The 22,570-nt window shown below is 36.5% G+C and overlaps 1 protein-coding gene across 2 annotated transcripts in view; it reads right to left on the bottom strand.

The window, feature by feature from the left end:
• The window catches only part of LOC136032971 (regulator of telomere elongation helicase 1 homolog), a 102,605-nt gene that overhangs the window by 4,260 nt on the left and 75,775 nt on the right, over nt 1-22,570 (bottom strand). For both annotated transcript variants that reach the window (XM_065713472.1, XM_065713473.1), the window contains 3 exons: nt 22,252-22,414; nt 4,037-4,338; nt 2,000-2,141 (listed from right to left, as the gene is read on the bottom strand). In XM_065713472.1, the coding sequence (XP_065569544.1) occupies nt 2,000-2,141; nt 4,037-4,338; nt 22,252-22,414 (607 nt within the window). The remainder of the gene's footprint in view (nt 1-1,999; nt 2,142-4,036; nt 4,339-22,251; nt 22,415-22,570) is intronic.

The raw sequence follows: 22,570 nt of genomic DNA, 5'->3' as shown, positions 1-22,570 counted from the left end.
TCAATGTCTTCTGTCAACGTTATTTGTTTTTGTGGCTATGAAACTGGTTTTCATAGATCTTACATTATGCTTAGCAATGTATCCCTGGCATACTTTCATCTCCAGGCCTATCCTCGGGGGCTGTGTGGGTTATGTTAAATCTAAAGGTAGAGTTTTGGAACCTTTCAACTATTCTAAACAAAATGGCTAGCTCAAACTTTTGATCGAATAAATTTTTGGGAAAAAGGGGACGTGAGTAGGGGGCTAGTAGCCGCCCGATCTTTTTGGTCAAATAAAAGAGACACAAAAAATTTTAGTTTCCGTTCAAATGAGCCCCCTCCCACTCTTATAGGACTGTTGGTTCGATACGATCGCCCCTTGGACAAAACAAAAAATAAAACGCGTCCGTGATTTTTCTTCTGGCAAATTATACAAAATTCAACACTTTTGTAGATAGGGGCTTGAGTTTAATGGTTTGATTTTAACTAAGATTCTTTGACTTTTAATGCGTGTTTCTTCCCTTTTTCAAAAATCAGGCCAATTTTCACAGTTTCTTAGCCTTTTATGGGTAAAAATAAGCTTAATGAATCTTAAATATTTGGGATCAACATAATAAGTCGATGATACATCGAGTGATACCAAAATTCCGTTTCTAGAGTTTCGGTTACTATTCAGCCTTGTTGTGTCATCCTTACAGTTAGTTACCACAAGCTGTTTAGATATGTTAGCACATAAATCCAAAAACTTAAAGGATAGGACGTTATCTGCATTTATCAGGTGTTTCAATTACAAATAGAATTCGGAGAATTATTGGAGTTTCAATTAGATATTAGAAGTGAAGATTAAAATTATTAGACAATTCCTAGAGTTGACACCCCCCCACTCCCAACCGACTTCAATCATCAAAGACCAATTGATTTAATCTATATATTATATTACAAATCCTATCATAAAAAGCACTAAGTCCTATTTTCTTTTTCAATGATTTCTTTTTTCATTTACAAAATTATATTTAATGCATACCTACCTTCTTATTTTTCAATGACTCAATCTCTGTTGTATTTGCAGATGTTGGGGGTGTATTCATATCCACCGTTCACTCCTCTTTCAAAGGTTTTAACAGAAGAAGATCTAATGTAGAACTGATAGATTACAGAGTAAAACTTCGTACAGAGGCAAAAATTCGACCTGACCAAACGTTGTGAAATAGGAAGTATAGAAAATTTTTCCAATTTTGCGATTAACTATTTTGGCCTGTTATCTTGATGATAACGCTCTGGGATCTACATCTGATATCGACATATGGTGGTAAATCGAAAGTTTCAAAGGCGGTATATTTGCATAATTGCTAATCTGGAACATAATTAGGAACTGTAGTGAATCACTATTTTGCGTTTTTTCAATTAATTTGCTTCTTCTATGGATTATTCGATTAAATCATGAATCTAAACGCTATATCGTGAAAAAACCCTAGATTTAGGAACAATCGCTAGTTTTAGAACAAAACCATTATAAATCACTAGTTAGGAGAAAATTACAAGGCAACATAAAAAATCACTAGAAATAGTGATAAATCACTAGGGGTGGCAGCCCCTGATTTTAACTCTATATTTTATGCTATGTTTTATCTCAATGCTTAAAATATATTTTGACATGCTTTAAAGGTCATTAATATACCTAATACACTTGAACTTTGTCGCATACTAATTATTTAATTACTAGACAAAAGAGCCCGCTTTGCGGACTCTTTGTATAGCAAAAAGTACGCTCCGCAGGCCTCTTGACCACCCTCGCGACTGTCTGGTATACGCTAACCGGGAATTGAAACTTCTGTGTTATTCGATCATAGCATTACGTAATAAAATGTAACTCCAAATTGTCCTTTTATAGAAGAAAGGGTTATGAAGAATCATTTGTTTGTTAGACTTTACCTAATTTTCTGTTTAAGGCTAGATTTCGTTTGTATTCGAAGCTGTTTCTGCAATAAAAAGTATTATATAAGATAAAACAAACGGCTTACCTTTAACAAGATTTTTATGACGGGTTCCAAACATGTTTCTTAATGCTTCAAAGAGTATACTAATATCCTTGTCTGAACGATAGGACTTTAAGACAGATTTAAATTTCTCGTATTCATTTGTTCTACAAAGAACAGTTTTTACCTGAAGAAAGGCAAAAAATTATGATTTCTAAAGTTAATATAACATTAAAATGAAATTCAAAATTTAAATTAGACATATATCCAATTCAAACTAGTCTCGAGTTGCCCTTGACCGCTCTAAAAAGAAATCGACTCTTTTAAAGCTTTAAACTCAGAACGAATTTAAAATCCAGAAAACAAAAATTAACCAGTCCCAACAAGATTCTTGCCAACTTCTAGTCTTGCATACAATTCGTAGAAGAGAGTTCGAAAAAAAACACTACTAGCAGCTCATATCCATCTGAGGCTGATCGAGCTGCAGAAACTCCTCTGCCTCTCTCTACTCAGAGGAGTCTTTGCTACCTCCCTTAAAATTCCCTCTTCCTCTAAATTCTGATATACCTTTCCATCGTATTCGGAACATCCTACTTTTTGCTCGGCCACAGCAGCATTATAAATAAACTTTTTTGTTTTTTATTGTGCTATAGCAGTTTAACACTGTTGCAATGTCTTTACAGACCATAAAAATAAAATGTTTATATAAGAAATAGAGTATTTCTGTGAAAAAAAGATACAATTTCTTGAATTTAGTTTAACAAAAAATAAAGAAAGAAAAAATACTTACATCTTTCTATCATTTCGTTTTACCTGTTTTCCTTTGCTGTTTTGAAAATCTTTAATTTTAGAGTTCCCGAATTAAGGTACTTGGAATCAACTCCGGCTACGATGCTTTTACTTAACAAAAGCTGTATAAAAAAAATATATAAACAAGACTTTGGGCAGCAAAGGAAAATAGTCTAATCTTGAATATAATACAAAAGAAAAAAGCTTTTAGCGCAAATTGTGTTAAAATTAAAAAAAACAACGATGAAATTGAAAAAGCAATATTTTTCATATTATATGTTAAAAATGAAAACGGAATATTTGAAAAAAGCACAAAATAATAATCTTCTCTGACATCAACAAAGTGTTTTCTAAGAAGTTCCCTTCTTCAGAGCTGCTGATCTAGGATTTTACCAAAAGCGGCAGGAACGCCATTCCACTTGGTTAGGTTTCTTTACCAGCACATCAAAGGCCGATTTATGAGTTGGAGAAATACTTTTTAGTTTCTTAAGAGAAATAGTCTTTTTACCTACCTTTTCTCAACCGATTTACGAGTCAGATAATTTTTTTTTTGGGGGGGGGAGGAGGAAGGAACGTGCAAGAGGTTCAAATGTGTGAATGCTTCACAGTTTATACCCCTGGTTTGTTGCAACTGTTGAAGATTTCCACTCGTAGATCCTTGAAACTGTTATTTTTTGTCATTTTTTATACGAATTCAACATTTATCAGAATAAATTAAACAAATCAAATTTACAGTTTAACTGGAATAGTAATTCCTACTCACACATATCTATTTTGATTGCTTTCAGCTGAAATGTTTGAATGTTTCACGTTTGAAATGAAATGAATTTCACGTTGAAATGAATCAATTAACAACGCACTTTGACAATTTTTCCTAGAGGGGTTTTCAGATACATTCGGGAGGAGAGAGGAGGGTATGCAATCTAGGGCCTTCCATTACACATGTATCAATTTACTTGGTAGAGTTTTTATTTATACTTGTAAATCAGCTAGTGCTGAATAAACTCCACCAAGAGAGTATCCGAAAGGGGGGGGGGATGTTTACTTTGTCCACGAGATCAGTCTCTAGAGATGTACGAGGAATCAATACTAAAAGACACAGGTACTATCTTCAAGGACTCAGGACTAACTGAAAGTCTGGTGCATCGTGATACATTTTTTTACGCATAGCACGGAGATACAGTTTTTTAAATTAGACTATTCTCCTTCAAAATGAGGCTTGTGAAAGCAAATTTCAATTATTTTGTAGTTAGTGATCGCATCTGCAACAGAACAACAAAAGAAAAAAATTACCTGCATAAGGTAATCATTGGGCTTGACTTCTTTGACGGTTTCAGTGCAAGAACTGGGTTTCACGTCCGAATCATTCAATTGTCCATATTTCATGTTTATTTGGAGTTTCCGTTTTTTAACCATTGGCTCAAAAGGTTGACTAGATATACTCAGATCACTATTTTCATCACTTCTTTGGTTATTAAAATCAATAACATTACTCGAGATCGAGTTCAAATTTTCAAACAAGCTAGATTTTGGTTTTGGAGATACTGGCTTAACATTGGTGGCATACTGGCTGACATCAAGCGAAGGTTCATAGCCTAAAAGACAAAATAAATAAAAATAAATACACACACACACACACACACACACACACACACACACACACACACACACACACACACACACACACACACACACACACACACACACACACACACACACACACACACACACACACACACACACACACACATATATATATATATATATATATATATATATATATATATATATATATATATATATATATATATATATATATATATATATATATATATATATATATGTATATCTATATATATAAAAATAAGTTGTCTGTGTGTGTGTCGAGTGACGTCATGTTTGTGTGTCGACTGACGTCATGTTTGTCGACTGACGTCATTTTAAGGATTGAGCTGTATAGGTCATGAAGTTGTTTGTCGACTGACGTCATGTTTGTCAACTGATGAAATTACATACCGGGACACAAATGACGACCGGGACACAGGGAATATAAATGACGACCGGGAACCTCAAAGAGAAATTACAGACTGGGACACCCGGACACAAATCACGATCGGGACACAGGGAATATAAATGACAACCGGGACACAGGGACACAACTACAACGGGGACGCCGGGGGCACAGGCGGGATATATAAATGACAACTGGGACACAGGGATTGTTTGAATAGAAATTACAGACCGGAATACCGGGACACAAATGACGACCGGGACACCGGGACACAGGGAATGCAAATGACGACCGGGACACTCAAAGAGAAATTCCAAACTGGGACACCGGGACACAAATGACGACCAAGACACAGGGAATATAAATGACGACCGGGACACAGGGACACATCATTAGAATAATGAGGTATAGATCTGAATACGGATTGTTTTTCCCATGGACAATTATATGTTGCATGTTCAAGAGTCAGTAAACCTGACACAACTACAATGGCGCGTAACGACTTACGCGCGGGGGGGGTGCTTGTGGGGGCGTGAAGCGCCCCACCAACTAGGTTTTGGGGTGGCGCAAAGCGCCACCCCAACAGCTAGTATACCTATATATATATAAATAAGCTGTCTGTGTGTGTGTGTGTCGAGTGACGTCATGTTTGTGTGTCGACTGACGTCATGTTTGTCGACCGAAGTCATTATAAGGATTGAGCTGTATGCGTCATGAAGTTGTTTGTCGACTGACGTCATGTTTGTCAACTGATGAAATTACATACCGAGACACCGGGACACAAATGACAACCGGGACACAGGGAATATAAATGACGACCGGGAACCTCAAAGAGAAATTACAGACTGGGACACCCGGAGACAAATCACGATCGGGACACAGGGAATATAAATGACAACCGGGACACAGGGACACAACTACAACGGGGACGCCGGGGGAACAGGCGGGATATATAAATGACGACCGGGACACAGGGATTGTTCGAATAGAAATTACAGACCGGAACACCGGGACACAAATGACGACCAGGACACCGGGACACAGGGAATATAAATGACGACCGGGACACTCAAAGAGAAATTACAAACTGGGACACCGGGACTAAAATGACGACCGGGACACAGAGAATATAAATGACGACCGGGACAGAGGGACACATCATTAGAATAATGAGGTATAGATCTGAATACGGATTGTTTTTCCCATGGACAATTATATGTTTCATGTTCAAGAGTCAGTAAACCTGACAATCTATTTATATGCATATACAATGGGACAGCGAAGAACGTTGTATATTCGCATGTTTTACGTAGTTAAAAACATTATACATATATATATATATATATATATATATATATATATATATATATATATATATATATATATATATAATTAATGAAATATATCTTCTATATATATAAAAATAAGTTGTCTGTCTGTGTGTCTGTCTGTGGATCAGGTGACGTCATGTTTCTGTGTTGACTGACGTCATGAAATTAGTTGTCGTCATTTTTGCTTTGACGGTGACGTCATTCAAGATATTTAAGACATATGTTCAAGTAGAACTCTATTAATGTTTAAGTTTACAATGACTGATGAACTTACCATGGCAAAAGCCGATGAAGATGCTCAAAGAGTCTATGCCAAAAAACTTGCTGCTGATAGAGAAAGTCAGAAAAGAAAGCGTGCCGAGGAATCAAAAGAACAGCAAGGAAACAGGCTTGAGGCTGATAGAGAAAGAAAGAACAGAAAGCGTGCCGAGGAATCAAAAGAACAACAAGGAAACAGGCTTGAGGCTGATAGAGAAAGAAAGAACAGAAAGCGTGCCGAGGAATCAAAAGAACAGCAAGGAAACAGGATTGAGGCTGATAGAGAAAAAAAGAACAGAAAGCGTGCCGAGGAACTACCAGAGCAACGCGGAAGCAGACTTGCTGCTAAAAGAGAAAGTGAAAAAAGAAGGCGTGCCGAGGAATTACAAGAACAGCAAGAAATCAGGCTTGCTGCTGATAGAGAAAGTAAGAAAAGAAAGCGTGCCGAGGAATCACAAGAACAGCAAGAAATCAGGCTTGCTGCTGATAGAGAAAGTAAGAAAAGAAAGCGTGCCGAGGAATCAGAGCAACCTGAAAGTTATCGCCTGGCATTCAGGTACAACCCAGTCGATGATTATAGCTTGAGTAGATGTGTTCAAATCGGGACAATGTCTAAAATTTGTCCCTATTGCAAGGCCTTGAAATTCAATGGTGAAACAATGGGAATGTGTTGCGCCTCAGGAAAAGTTAAACTTCCTCTATTGGCTGCACCACCAGAGCCATTGAAGACGAATGAATGCTTGCCTGAAAAATTCTAATTTATGGGCACACGTAAAAATATTAAAATTAACTACAAATATGCGTGTCCGATTGCAAAACGATGACTCTGGTCAAACATTTTCAGATCAATTGCTGACAATTGGAAACGGAAAGCTCCCAGTAGGCTCAATTTCAGAAAACTAAAAAAAGGCAAAAACTACAAAAAAAACTAAAAACTAATAAAAAAAATAAAAAAGCTAAAAAACTAAAAAAAACTAAAAAAAGGCAAAAACTACAAAAAAAACTAAAAACTAATAAAAAAGCTAAAAAACTAAAAAAACTAAAAAAAAGGCAAAAACTACAAAAAAAACTAAAAACTAATAAAAAAAATAAAAAAGCTAAAAAACTAAAAAAACTAAAAAAGGTAACAAACTAAAAAAACTAAAAACTAAAAAAAACTAAAAAAAAAGGAAAAAACTGAAAAATAAGCTAAAATAAAGGTAAAAACCAATAAAAAACTAAAAAAAAAACTGAAAAAACTAAAAAAAGGCAAAAACTACAAAAAAAAACTAAAAACTAATAAAAAAAGTAAAAAAGCTAAAAAACTAAAAAAACTAAAAAACTAAAAAAAGGTAAAAAACTAAAAAAAATAAAAAATAAAAAAAAATAAAAAAAAGGAAAAAACTGAAAAATAAGCTAAAATAAAGGTAAAAACCAATAAAAAACTAAAAAGAAAAAAAGGAAAAAACTAAAAAAAATTTTCATCTAAAAAACTAAAAAAAACTAAAAAAGGTAAAAACTAAAAGAACTAAAAAAGAAAAAAATAAATGACGAAACTCAAAGAGAAAGCGACCAGGACAAAAGGAATGTTCGATTAGCAATCAACAAAGCACCGGGACACAGGGAGTATAAATGACGACCAGGACATAAGTAAAAAAAAAAACTATCTATATATATAAAAATAAGTTGTCTGTGGATCTGTGGATCGTGGATCAGGTGACGTCACCTGAAAAAACTGGATCAGGTGACGTCAAAACTGAAAAAACTAAAAAAAGGCAAAAACTACAAAAAAAAACTAAAAACTAATAAAAAAAATAAAAAAGCTAAAAAACTAAAAAAAACTAAAAAAAGGCAAAAACTACAAAAAAACTAAAAACTAATAAAAAAGCTAAAAAACTAAAAAAACTAAAAAAAAGGCAAAAACTACAAAAAAAAACTGAAAACTAATAAAAAAAATAAAAAAGCTAAAAAACTAAAAAAACTAAAAAAACTAAAAAAAGGTAAAAAACTAAAAAAACTAAAAACTAAAAAAAACTAAAAAAAAGGAAAAAAACTGAAAAATAAGCTAAAATAAAGGTAAAAACCAATAAAAAACTAAAAAAAAAACTGAAAAAACTAAAAAAAGGCAAAAACTACAAAAAAACTAAAAACTAATAAAAAAAATAAAAAAGCTAAAAAACTAAATGACGACACTCAAAGAGAAAGCGACCAGGACAAAAGGAATGTTCGATTAGCAATCAACAAAGCACCGGGACACAGGGAGTATAAATGACGACCAGGACATAAGTAAAAAAAAAATTAACAAAACTAAAAAGAAGGTAAAAATTACAAAAAAACTAAAAAGAAAAAAAACTAAAAACTAATAAAAAAACTAAAAAATCTAAAAATCTAAATAAACTAAAAAAGAAAAAAAAAAGGAAAAAAATAAAGGAGAAAAACAAAACTAAAAAACGAATGTATATACAGACCGGTACACCGGGATACAAATGACGACCGGGACACAGGGAATATAAATGACGACCGGGACACAGGGACACAACTACAACGGGGACACCGGGGGAAACAGGGGAATATAAATGACGACCGGGACAAAAAAACTAAAAAGAAAAAAAAACTAAAAACTAATAAAAAAACTAAAAAATCTAAAAATCTAAATAAGCTAAAAAAGAAAAAAAAAGGAAAAAAATAAAGGAGAAAAACAAAACTAAAAAACGAATGTATATACAGACCGGGACACCGGGATACAAATGACGACCGGGACACAGGGAATATAAATGACGACCGGGACACAGGGACACAACTACAACGGGGACACCGGGGGAAACAGGGGGATGTAAATGACGACCGGGACACCGGGACAGGGAATGGTCGATTAGCAATCACCATCAACAAAGCTCAAGGGCAATCATTAGAATCATGAGGTATAGATCTGAATACAGATTATTTTCCCATGGACCATTATATGTTGCATGTTCAAGAGTCGGTAAACCTGACAATCTATTTATATGCAAAGACAATGGGACAGCAAAGAATGTTGTATATTCGCAAGTTTTACGTAGTTAAAACCATATATATATATATATATATATATATATATATATATATATATATATATATATATATATATATATATATATATATATATATATATATATATATATATATATATATATATATATATATATATATATATATATATATATATATATATATATATATATATATATATATAGATATATATATATATATATATATATATATATATATATATATATATATATATATATATATATATATATATATATATATATATATATATATATATCTATATTCACAGGTGGGACATAGGGACACAACTACAATGGCGCGTAACTATTATGGCGCGTAACGACTTACGCGCGCGGGGGGGCTTGGGGGGGCGCGAAGCGCCCCCACCAACTAGGTGTTGGGGTGGCGCGAAGCGCCACCCCAACAGCTAGTATATATATATAAATAAGTTGTCTGTGTGTCGAGTGACGTCATGTTTGTGTGTCGACTGACGTCATGTTTGTCGACTGACGAAATTACAGACCGGGACATCGGGACACAAATGACGTCCGGGACACCGAGACATTGGGAATATAAATGACGTCCGGGACACTCAAAGAGAAAGCGACCGGGACACAAGGAATGTTCGATTAGCAATCATCATCAACAAAGCACCGGGACACAAATGACGACCGGGACACAGGGAATATAAATGACGACCAGGACACTCAAAGAGAAATTACAGACCGGGACACCGGAACACAAATGACGACCAGAAAAAAATGACGACCGGGACACAGGGAATATAAATGACGACCGCGACACTCAAAGAGAAATTACAGACTGGGACACCGGGACACAAATGACGACCAGGACACAAGGAAACAACAACAACGGGGACGCCGGGGGGCACAGGGGGATAGATAAGTCACGACGGGGACACAGGGAATGTTCGATTAGCAATCACCATCAACAAAGCTCAAGGGCAATCAGTAGAATAATGAGGTATAGATCTGAATACAGATTGTTTTTCCCATGGACAATTATATGTTGCATGTTCAAGAGTCGGTAAACCTGACAATCTATTTACATGCACAGACAATGGGACAGCGAAGAATGTTGTATATTCCTAAGTTTTACAAACATATATATCTATCTATATTCACAGGTGGGACACAGGGACACAACTACAATGGCGCGTAACTAATATGGCGCGAAAAAAGCTAAAAAAAGAAAAAACCTAAAAAGAAAAAAACTTCAAGATCTATATTCACAGGTGGGACACAGGGACACAACTACAATGGCGCGATAGGACTTTCGCGCCATATTATATGTTGCATGTTCAAGAGTCGGTAAACCTGACAATCTATTTATATGCACAGACAATGGGACAGCCAAGAATGTTGTATATTCGCAAGTTCACATGTTCACAGGTGGGACACAGGGACACAACTAAAATGGCGCGTAACGACTTACGTGCGCGGGGGGGCTTGGGGGGGGGGGCACAAAGCACCCCCACCAACTAGGTGTAAGAAAACAGGCTTGCGGCTGATAGAGAAAGTAAAAACAGAAAGCGTGCCGAGGAACTACCAGAGCAACGCGAAACCAGACTTGCTGCTAAAAGAGAAAGTGAAAAAAGAAGGCTTGCCGAGGAATCACAAGAACAGCAAGAAAACAGGCTTGCGGCTGATAGAGAAAGTAAGAAAAGAAAGCGTGCCGAGGAATCACAACAACAGCGTGAAATTAGGCTTGCGTCTCAAAGAGAAATCACCAAAAGAAAGCGTGCCGAGGAAGCACAAGAGCAACCTGAAAATTTTCGCTGAACTACGTCAGAATCTAAGCGTTTTTTTTTTATCACAGATCAGAAAATATAACTCATGTTTCCAAATGACGTCGTTTGGTGCCCAAATCGAAAATTCAGATAAATTTATGCCTACTTTCAAAGTAAAAGGGCAAATTTATCATAGAGCAGGGTCCCTACTACCATTCTCAGGCGAGAATCATAGATTTTTACAATTGTACTTCATCAGTGATATAAATTCTGAATTGAATGCACGTTGCGAAATTTCTCCCGACGTTGAAAGGACAATCGTTTCCCAATTGCAACATCTTTTCCACGAAAATAATAATTTAGTGCGTCTGTTCAAAACAGCCATCGATTTGATGCCTACTGATACGCATAAAATTGTTATTTCCGCTGACAAAACGCCTCCTGGCCAACATGTGCGTAGATACAATGCTCCAACTATCGACGAAGTGGCAATCGTTATGGTCGGTGATCAGTTTTTACCTCGAGATAAAAATAGTTGGTAAGAATTGCTGAAACTCGTCGATGCTACGATGCCCTACAATATCCTATCATTTTTTTGGGATGGAGCCGACGGCTATCACTTTAATATTAAATTGATAAATCCAGCCACTAACAAAGAAATGAATAAGAAATGCAGTGCAATGCATTATTATTCCTATAGACTAATGATTCGGCAGGATGAAGACAATTATATTTTAAAATGCCGTCAATTGTTTCACCAATACGTCGTTGATATGTATGCAAAAATTGAATCAGAACGTTTGCTATTTATCCGTCTGAATCAGACCAAGCTCCGCTCTGAACAATACATTCATTTGCGAGATGCAGTTGTAAATGATGGTAATACCACAAACGTTGGAAGATTAACGATTTTACCTTCGTCATATGCTGGCAGTCCCCGTCATATGCATGAATATGCTCAAGATGCTATTGCGTATGTTCGTCTCTATGGTCGTCCAGATTTATTTATTACATTTACATGTAATCAATCTTGGGACGAGATACAGCAGCTTTTACTTCAAGGACAATCGGCGGTTCATAGACATGACATTACGGCCCGTATCTTCCGGCAAAAGTTGAAATCACTGATAAACTACATAGTAAAACTTGAAGTGTTTTGGTCAGTGCGATGCTGGATGTACTCAGTGGAATGGCAAAAACGAGGATTGCCACACGCACATATACTAATCTGGCTACATTATAAAATTACTTCTAACGAAATTGATGATGTGATTTCCGCTGAAATACCTGATGAAAATGTCGATAAGGGGTTATATGATATTGTTGTAAAAAATATGATACATGGACCTTGCGGTGCACTGAACAAAAATTCACCATGCATGGCCAAAGGAAGGTGCACAAAGCAATATCCTCGACTTTTAGTACCCAACACTATTACTGGCAATGATGGTTACCCACAATATAGAAGAAGATCTACTGAAGATGGCGGTAAACCAGCAATAATAAAGAAGCATAACGGTACCACCATCGAAGTAGATAACCAGTTGGGTTGTTCCATCTTCCCCATTATTATCAAAAACATTTAATGCACACATAAACGTTGAATACTGTAACTCCGTAAAGGCAATCAAATACATATGTAAATACGTCAACAAAGGCAGTGACATGGCAGTTTTTGGCTTGCAGTCCGAAATCAGAGATATCGACGAAATCGTACAATATCAGGCTGTAAGATACATAAGCAGTAATGAAGCTGTTTGGCAAATTCTTTCATTACCGTTACATGAACGTAGTCCAGCTGTTGTTCACTTAGCGGTACATGTACAGAATGGTCAACGTGTTTATTTTTCGGAATCCAACGTGCAACGAAGAGCCCTGAATCCACCGGATACAAAGTTAACTGCTTTCTTTTCGCTATGCAAAAATGATTCTTTTGCAAAAAAACTGCAGTATACTGAAGGGCCTTCGTATTACACGTGGAATACTAAAATTAAAGTATTTGAACGTCGAAAACTGGGTAAGTTAGTCGACGGCCAACCTACCATCTTCAAAGATACGACGATAGGAAGACTCTTCACCGTTCACCCCAATCAACATGAATGCTTCTTTCTACGCCTGCTTTTGGTGAATGTACCCGGTCCGACGTCCTTTGAGTATTTGAGAATTGTAAACGGTACTATACATGACACTTACCGTAGTGCATGCCAAGCTCTGAATTTATTGGAGAATGACCAACACTGGGATAACTGCATCAATGACGCGTGCGAAACGTCAACTCCAAGTCAAATTCGTGCATTGTTTGGAATCATTCTAACAACTTGCTCTCCTTCAGCTCCTACAGAGTTATGGGGAAAATATAAATCGAAAATGTCCGAAGATATACTCCATCGAAAACGGTTAGAGACGTCAGATATGACTTTTGGTTTTACATCAGAAATTTATAACTACACTTTAGTTATTATAGAAGATTTGTGCGTATGCATGGCAAACAAACCTCTTCAGGATTTGGGAATGCCTTCACCTAATCGTACCGCTGCTGTTTCGACATATGTAGAAGTGGATCGTGAACAAAGTTACAGTACGAGTGATCTATTGTCGTATGTACAAAATAAAATTTCCAAGTTAACTTCGGAACAAAAAGACATTTATGATACGATAATGCACTGTGTCGATAACAACGTTGTAGAAATTTTCTTTTTGGATGCGCCAGGAGGTACTGGTAAAACGTTTGTGATAAAACTGATTCTGGCATCAATTCGATCAAAAAATGATGTAGCGTTGGCAATTGCGTCGTCCGGAATAGCCGCAACGTTGCTGCCTGGTGGAAGAACTGTTCATTCCGCTTTGAAATTGCCCCTGAATTTGCATTGTACAGAAACTCCCACGTGCAATATTTCCAAATCATCTGGGATGGGTAAAGTATTGCAGCAATGCAAACTTAATATTTGGGACGAGTGCACAATGGCACACAAAAAATTGCTCGAGGCTCTGGATCAATGTTTGAAAGATTTGCGAGGGAATTCGAAACCCTTTGGCAGCACATTAATATTCCTTGCGGGAGATTTCAGACAAACATTACCTATAATACCTAGATCAACCCCTGCAGACGAAATGAATGCTTGCCTGAAAAATTCTAATTTATGGGCACACGTAAAAACATTAAAATTAACTACAAATATGCGTGTCCGATTGCAAAACGATGACTCTGATCAAATATTTTCAGATCAATTGCTGGCAATTGGAAACGGAAAGCTCCCAGTAGACTCATTTTCAGGACGTATACAACTACCTACTGAATTCTTTAATTTTGTTACGTCCAAAAATGAATTGATTGAAAAAGTGTTTCCGAATATTCTAAACAATTATAAAAATAATAAATGGCTAAGTGAAAGAGCGATTCTTGCACCCAAAAATATAGACGTCCACGGAATCAACAATATTGTTTTGACCAAGATTCGAGACCAGGCAGTCCTTTACAAGTCAGTCGACCCAGTTTTGGAACCAAATGAGGCGGTTAATTATCCATCGGAATTTTTAATTCCGTGGATCTTTCAGGGTTTCCACCACTCGTGCTACAACTAAAAATAGGCGTACCAATAATATTGTTACGTAACGCAGTTAATTTGTATTGTACCTATCTATCTATCAAACTATATAAAAACGAGTTGTGTGTATGTATGTTTTTTCGTTTCTAAAAAGAGCGTTTGCATATGACGTCATTATAAGTACATAAGGCTTCGTATATGCACAGATAATGGGAAAGCCAAGAATGTTGTATATTCGCAAGTTTTACGTGGTTCAAAACACATATATAAATCTATCTATATTCATAGGTGGCACACAGGGACACAACTACAATGGTGCGTTACTAATATGGTGCGTAGCGACTTACGCGCACGGGGGGGCGCGAAGCGCCACCCCAACAGCTAGTATATATATATATATATATATATATATATATATATATATATATATATATATATATATATATATATATATATATATATATATATATATATATATATATACATCGTTTTGCAATCGGACACGCATATTTGTAGTTAATTTTAATATTTTTACGTGTGCCCATAAATTAGAATTTTTCAGGCAAGCATTCATTTCGTCTGCAGGAGTTAAACTACGTAAAAATTGCGAATATACAACATTCTTGGCTTTCCCATTGTCTGTGCATATACAAAGCCGTATGTACTAATAATGACGTCATACGCAAACGCTCTTTTTACAAACAAACAAACATGCATACACACAACTCGTTTTTATATAGATAGATAGATAGATAGATACAATACAAATTAACTGCGTAAAACTTTGGAATATACAACATTCTTCGCTGTCGAATTGTCGCTGCATATAAATAGATTGTCAGGTTTACCGACCCTCGAACATGCAACGTACAATTGTCCATGGGAAAAACAATCAGTATTAAGATCTATACCACATTTTTCTAATGATTGACCTTGAGCTTTGTTAATGGTGATTGCAAATGCTAATCGAATTGGGAATTGCAATCTTTTAAATTGAAAAGGCAGATCCGTTGGAATCATGGGAATGCGAAGAATAAGAACAGCCTCACCCTCAAAAGGCCCTGTCAAGATTGTGGCCTCTATTAGGTTTTCCATTGTTTTTTTTTACGGCAAGTCGCGTGCCATTGCAAAGCTTTGGTGGGTTGATATTTCTTAAAAGTATTATTGGTACGCCTATTTTTAGTTGTAGCACGTGGGGTGGAAACCCTGAAAGATCTATGGAATTTGAAAATTCAGATGGATAATTAACCGCTTCATTTGGTTCCAAAATGTGTCGACTGACTTGTAAAGGACTGCCTGGTCTCGAATCTTGGTCAAAACAATATTGTTGATTTCGTGGACGTCTATATTTTTGGGTGCGAGAATCGCTCTTTCACTTAGCCATTTATTATTTTTATAATTTTTTAGAATATTCGGAAATACTTTTTCAATCAATTCATTTTTGGACGTCACTAAATTACAGAAATCAGCAGGTAGTTGTATACGTCCTGAAATTGAGTCTATCGTATCATAAATGTCTTTTTGTTCCGACGTTAACTTGGAAATGTTATTTGGTACATACGACAATAGATCACTTGTACTGTAACTTTGTTCACGATCCAATTCTACACATGTCGAAACAGCAGCGATACGGTTAGGTGAAGGCATTCCCAAATCCTGAAGAGGTTTGTTTGCCATACGTACGCACAAATCTTCTATAATAACTAAAGTGTAGTTATAAATTTCTGATGTAAAATCAAAAGTCATATCTGACGTGTTTTTCCCATAACTCTGTAGGAGCTGATGGAGAGCAAGTTGTTAAAATGATGCCAAACAATGCACGAATTTGACTTGGGGTTGACGTTTCGCACTAATGGGGAATATGGAACAACCCACTGGTTATCTACTTCCATGGTGGTACCGTTGCCATTGTAGGTTCTTCGGTCATTTTACAATTAGAAATTTCTCTTTCAACGGTCTTCTTACAATTAAAAATTTGTCTTTGAACGATATTCTTAAATACCTGTGTCCTGGTCGTCATTTATATTCCCTGTGTCCCGGTCGTCATTTGTGTCCCGGTATCCCAGTCTGTAATTTCTCTTTGAGTGTCCCGGTCGTTATTTATATTCCCTCTGTCCCGGTCGTCATTTGTGTCCCGGTCTGTAATTTCTCTTTGAGTGTTTTTTCTTTTTAGTATTTTTTAGTTTTTTACATTTTTTCTTTTTTCAGTTTTCTGTTTCTTCTTTATTTTTCAGCTTCACTATGAAATACATATCGCCGAACCTTTGTTTTTTTAACTAAAATCTGGTAGGCATTGATGACCTTATCCAAGTCAAAATTCCAAACCCAATCATCATCGCTATCATTTTCAGTTTTGATATGTTTTGACTCTCGCTGTCCAGGTGGATCTTCATCTAACTGCGCGGTTTTGCGTTCTTTAGCCTCAAGCCTGTTTCCTTGCTGTTCTTTTGATTCCTCGGCACGCTTTCTTTTCTGACTTTCTCTATCAGCAGCAAGTTTTTTGGCATAAACTCTTTGAGCATCTTCATCGGCTTTTACCATTGTAAGTTCATCAGTCATTTTAAACTTAAACATTAATAGATTTCTACGTGAACATATATGTCTTAAATATCTTTAATGACGTCACCGTCATAGCAAAAATGACGACAACTAACTTCATGACGTCAGCCGACACAGAAACATGACGTCACCTGATCCACAGACAGATAACTTATTTTTATATATATAGATTTAAAAGCCCACGGTGGTAAAAATAGGAATAGATGGTATTCTAGTCTAGGTTAATTTAGTGTAGGAAAAAATAGCAACGGTTATAGACTGCTACAATTTTGTAGATATAACAATTTAGTTATAACCAATACAGTATTTGGTCATAGAATGGTCCATAAGTTAACATGTCACTCACATGATGGTAACATTTATTGATTATGATATTGTAAACTGAAGATTGAAAGAATCGATACAAGATTCAAGGGTATATAGGAGTGCTGTTATTGTGTTAAAAGTAAATATCACCATCTAGTTGTGTCTAGAGTTACTCTCAAGCTGAAATTTAGGAAGGGTAACCACCTTCCGGGAAGTTACGACGCTGATAGACTCCGGGACAAGAATTTGGGAGAAACTCTCCAGGAACAATTGTTTTTGAAATAGGAGAGTCTAAAATTTGACAATGACTTTAGAAGATGGATGGAATATTTTTAGGAAAATAGTTTGTGAAGTAGCAGATGGTGTCTGAGGGAGGAAAATTAGAAACACAGCTAGGAATATTAGCAAAAAGACTTAAAGCTTGGAAGAAAAGAGGAGGGGTTAGTACAAGAAGTATCTGAACGATAGATCATATGAGAATAAGAGGAATTTCCGCAACGTAGAGAAAACATTAAAATATTAATTAAGGGATGGGAAGTGGAAGCAATAGATAAAATTGCCAAAGATCTAGAAGATGAGGCCAGACGACAGATTAGTAAAATATTGTGTTGGCATTCTAAAAAATAGAGACGGAATGGTCAATATGTACTTGTCCCAGTTAAAATATAGGAACAGAGGCTCAATTAGTAATAAGGAAAGTGTTAAACAGAAATGGACAGAACATTTTGAGTGTCTGTTGAAAAAATTAAAGGAAATAATATATAAGAGAAAGTAGAAAGTTTGTGACAACTTGGAAATGGAGGAAAATCTATTTTGCCAGGATGAGTTAGAAACAGAACTAAAAAGATTTAAAAACAATAAGGCCTCAGGTGCTGAAAGTCGGGTAATTGAGTTTCTGAAATATGGTGGTAGTGAAAAGAGCGATAAATTACTGAGGATTATGAATATGACTCTCAAGAAACATGAAGCAAAAGGGAAAAGGGAGAGTATCTAACAATTCTTGGAAAACTGTAACTAAATCACTTTATAAGAGAGTTGATAGTAGTAAGTAAGTAAGTAAGTAAGTAAGTAAGTAGGTAAGTAAGTAAAATATTTATTACCCGTATTTTTCACATGGAACAAAACGGAGTAAAATGAAAAAAAAGAAAAACAAAGAGAAGAAACACGGAGAGAAATTTACAACACAACATGGAAAAATACATAATCAAGAACTGCAGAAATGTTTAAAACAGGGGTGGTTCCATTTTGCCTGGAAATTAGAAATCAACCGGTTCACCGCGATACTGGGGTCTGCAATCCTGTGTTTATCAATCATATAAGCATTTCTCGTCCACAAGGGGCATCGCAGCAGGAACTTCGTGAACCTAAAATAAAGGGACCGGAGCTTGCATTTTTGGGTGTCAGTTAATAAATTCCAAAATGGCGCGATATGTAGAATATGCGGCAGTGCGACCGCGTTATACATATTCGCGAGATACTTTCGGAGTCTGCTGGCGACGATAGACCCATACGCGGTGCGGAGTTTTCTTTTTCGACGTGTTTGACGAGCAGTAGACGAGTTTCATACGGTTACAGCCTATGGTTAAACCCGGATACACGACGTGAGATGAAACGGTAATTGACTCGCTACCCAGTAGGAGGTGTTCAGGCTGAGAAGGACTATCGTTGAAAAAAAGAACTGCAGATTTAGAACTATTGAAAGCCAGGCTGATTTTTCGGTGTTCATCACGCAGGATCGAGAAATTCGATTGCAGACCCCTAACAGACCGACTTAGATTTAATAGATCGTCCGCGTATGTAAGTAGCGATACATTTATATTCGTGGAGACACACGAAACATTTACACATGCCTGGGCATTTAAAACTCTGTTATTTTACAAATTTTTTGATAATAATGAACCCTGGCGGACACCTTTCTTTACTGGAACAACCACTGATGTGATGCGGTTACCTATTTTTATACGCGCTTTTAAACGGAAATACATATCGTACAGTACGCTAGTGACACGGAGGTTTACACCTTGCTGGTAAGCGGCTAAAAGGGCCTGAGCGTGAATCGACGAATCAAACACTCTACTCACATCAAAAGCACCAATCACTATAGGGTCACCAGATTCGTGAGAATCTGCTAGAATAGCGGCAAGACTGAAGAGAGCGTGAGCACAACCCAGACCCGGTCGGAAACCGAACTGGTGGTCAGGCATTCGGCATGAATATTGAATTTCTTTTGAGACTTTACAGAGCACTGGAGCAACAGTGATTGGCCTGTGCGAAGAGCATTGGTCTGTTGGTTTCCCTTTTTTAAGGATGGGCGAGAGCAAACCGACACAAAAAGAGTCAGGCACTATACCAGTGGTGAAAATAATCTGGGATAGCAGCGTCAGATATTCAATAAGCATAGTAGTACCGTGTAGCAGATTTAGCGCGCACAGTTCGTCTACACCACGGGAATGTTTCTTCTTCAGCTTTAAAATAGCTTCATGTACGCTTCCGTAAGTAACGACAAAATCAGGGACACACTGGCTGGATAATACCGATTCTAGCCGGTTTGCGAAGGGATTAGACGTATTTGGGTCGGGGGCACTGAATTCGTTGGAAAAGTACGATTCCCAATCTTTTTCGCTAATCGAATCATGGGGTTTTCCGACGACCGGTTCGCTCAACCGGGCTTTCCAGATTAGTAGTGATTGTGGTAAGTACAGGGGCATTAGTTTCGTTTCTGTAGGAAGCAAATTACTTTGTAACATGATACTTTTTAGACTTAAAGATGCTGTAGACAACATTTTAAGAAATGATCAGTGGGGTCTCAGGAAGAGGAGAGGATATGTCAGCCAAATTCTTACTCTTAGATTAGTAATTGAGAAGCGATGAGTCATCAGACCCTTTTGATCATCAGTTTTATAGATTATGAACAAGCGTTTGATTCAGTCGATAGAAGAGCTCTAGTGGAAGTCCTATTCTTGCATGGTATTACTTAAGAAAAGTCTCCAAGAAACAAGTTTTACAAAGAAAAGTAAAGAGCCATATTAAGCTTAAGACCAGCTGAATTAAATTACTATAATAGACGAACAAATCATTATAAGCAGGAGTTTTGTTACTGCTCCCTCCCCCTCCCCTAACCGTAAAAATATAAATCCTACTACTTCATTTGCCCTCAAATCATTTCCGACTCTTCAAACTGGCACTAGAACTTCCGATTTCCAGTCGAACGAGCCCTCTATATAGTTTATAAAAACCTTTCATGAAAATCTTATATCTTAACAACAGGCTACTTGCACAACTTACAGCAGCTCCCGCTCTTTGTGCTGGGTGGGTGTCTCCACCGCAGAGGGATATTTATTCTTCCTTTGGACTATTTTAAACGAATGGCTATCTCAAAATTTTAATCAGGTACATTTGGAGAAAAAAGGGCATGTGTGTGTTTGTGTGTGGGGGGGATTTTGTCCACCGATCATTTTTTACACCAAAAAGGGAACTATATATTTCAATTTCTAATCAAATGGGCCTCCTCTAAAGTCTATAGGACCACCCCTTCCATAAAAACATAATATGTTAACAATGGGCAACATACATAACTTAGAGCCCTTGCTCCAGGGCTGTAGGGATAGTTATTTTGCCTTAGGAATATTTTTAACAAAATGGCTATCTCAAAATTTTGATTGGATGCATGTGGGGGGAAAAGGATGTAGGGGAAGCTGGTTGCCCTCCAATAATTTTTGAGTTCCAAAAAGGGAACTAAAACTTTCAATTTCCAATCGACTAAGCCCCCTCCGAGGTTTATACGACCACCACCCCTTCCATACCAAGACGTGCCTCTGGAAATGTACCTCTGGGAAAAAAAAATGAAGAACAATACATTGAAGCTTTGTGGCACTTTGTTATAGGCAACGCTATTGTGTTGCCTACAATATTAGATAAATATATTAAAGTGATTAGTAGTATGTACGAGAACAACATTGTTGCGGTTAAGATAGCACCATTTTGATGGAACTGTCGTAAGATGCACAGCAAAGGCCATGAGAGAACATAGAATCAAAGATAAAGATAAAATTCTTGTAGAGTTGGATTATGCTGATGATTTGATGGCTCTAAATGAAAGGATTAGGAAAATGAATGACTTTTTGAAGTTTTGAGAGTTTAGGGTGCAAGAATAGGTCGAAAATTGATATTAAGTCGCTTATAATAGGAATAAATGAATGTGAAAAGGTGATGTTGGGTAACGAGAAAAGTTTCACTTGCCTGGGATGTCATTGTTATTAAAAATAGTGGATCCAGGGAAGAAGTTAAAAGTAGAAAAGCCAAGGCCAAGGGTGTTTTTCCATAATTAGTTTGAAAGAACAGAAAGATAAGTTTGCAAACCAAGATTAGAATATTGAAAGCTAGAAGTGATGACAGTGGTCAAGTAGAGCTGTGAAACGTGGCCACTTCGGAAGACGGAGGAGGATTTACTGGATATTTTCTAGAACTGTCTATGGATTGTTCGACTGACCGCATTCAAAAAGTAAGCTTTACAAAAAATGGGCCACTTTCTAGGGTCATAATGAGAGAAAGGTTGAAATGGTTAGGATACGTTTTGTGGATGAAGGATGACAGATTGCCAAAGATGGTCTTTCTTGGTCATCTATTTAGATGATGTGATAAATTTTTAGATATATAAAAGCCTATATAAAAAAGAATTCAAATTGAAAAAAATATTAGTTTAAAATGGAATTAAAACTTACCCAATGATATATGAGGCCTGACTTCTTTTCTTCTAGCGCTAACTAGGTTTCCAGAAGTTAGTCCACCAGAGGCTCCCAAAGTAGCCACTGGGAGGTTGCGTCCAGAGTCAGAAAATGATGATTTTTCCTTTACAGGTAAACGTGGAATCCCTGCTACAGGATGCTAAAATTGAAAGAATTTTTATTTTATACTTTCGTAGTGCTGAAAACCTCATGCAGAGAATGAGGTGCTCAAAAACTCCTTCTTTGCGAGATGATGATAACTACTTGTTCTTTTTTTGCAATACTCGTTCCGAATCAAATTTTAATCTCCATTAAA

The sequence above is a fragment of the Artemia franciscana genome, chromosome 11, assembly GCF_032884065.1.
Source record: "Artemia franciscana chromosome 11, ASM3288406v1, whole genome shotgun sequence".
NCBI lineage: Eukaryota > Metazoa > Arthropoda > Branchiopoda > Anostraca > Artemiidae > Artemia > Artemia franciscana.
Note: the sequence above shows the minus strand (reverse complement) of the source record. Positions and strands in the feature narration are given on the sequence as shown.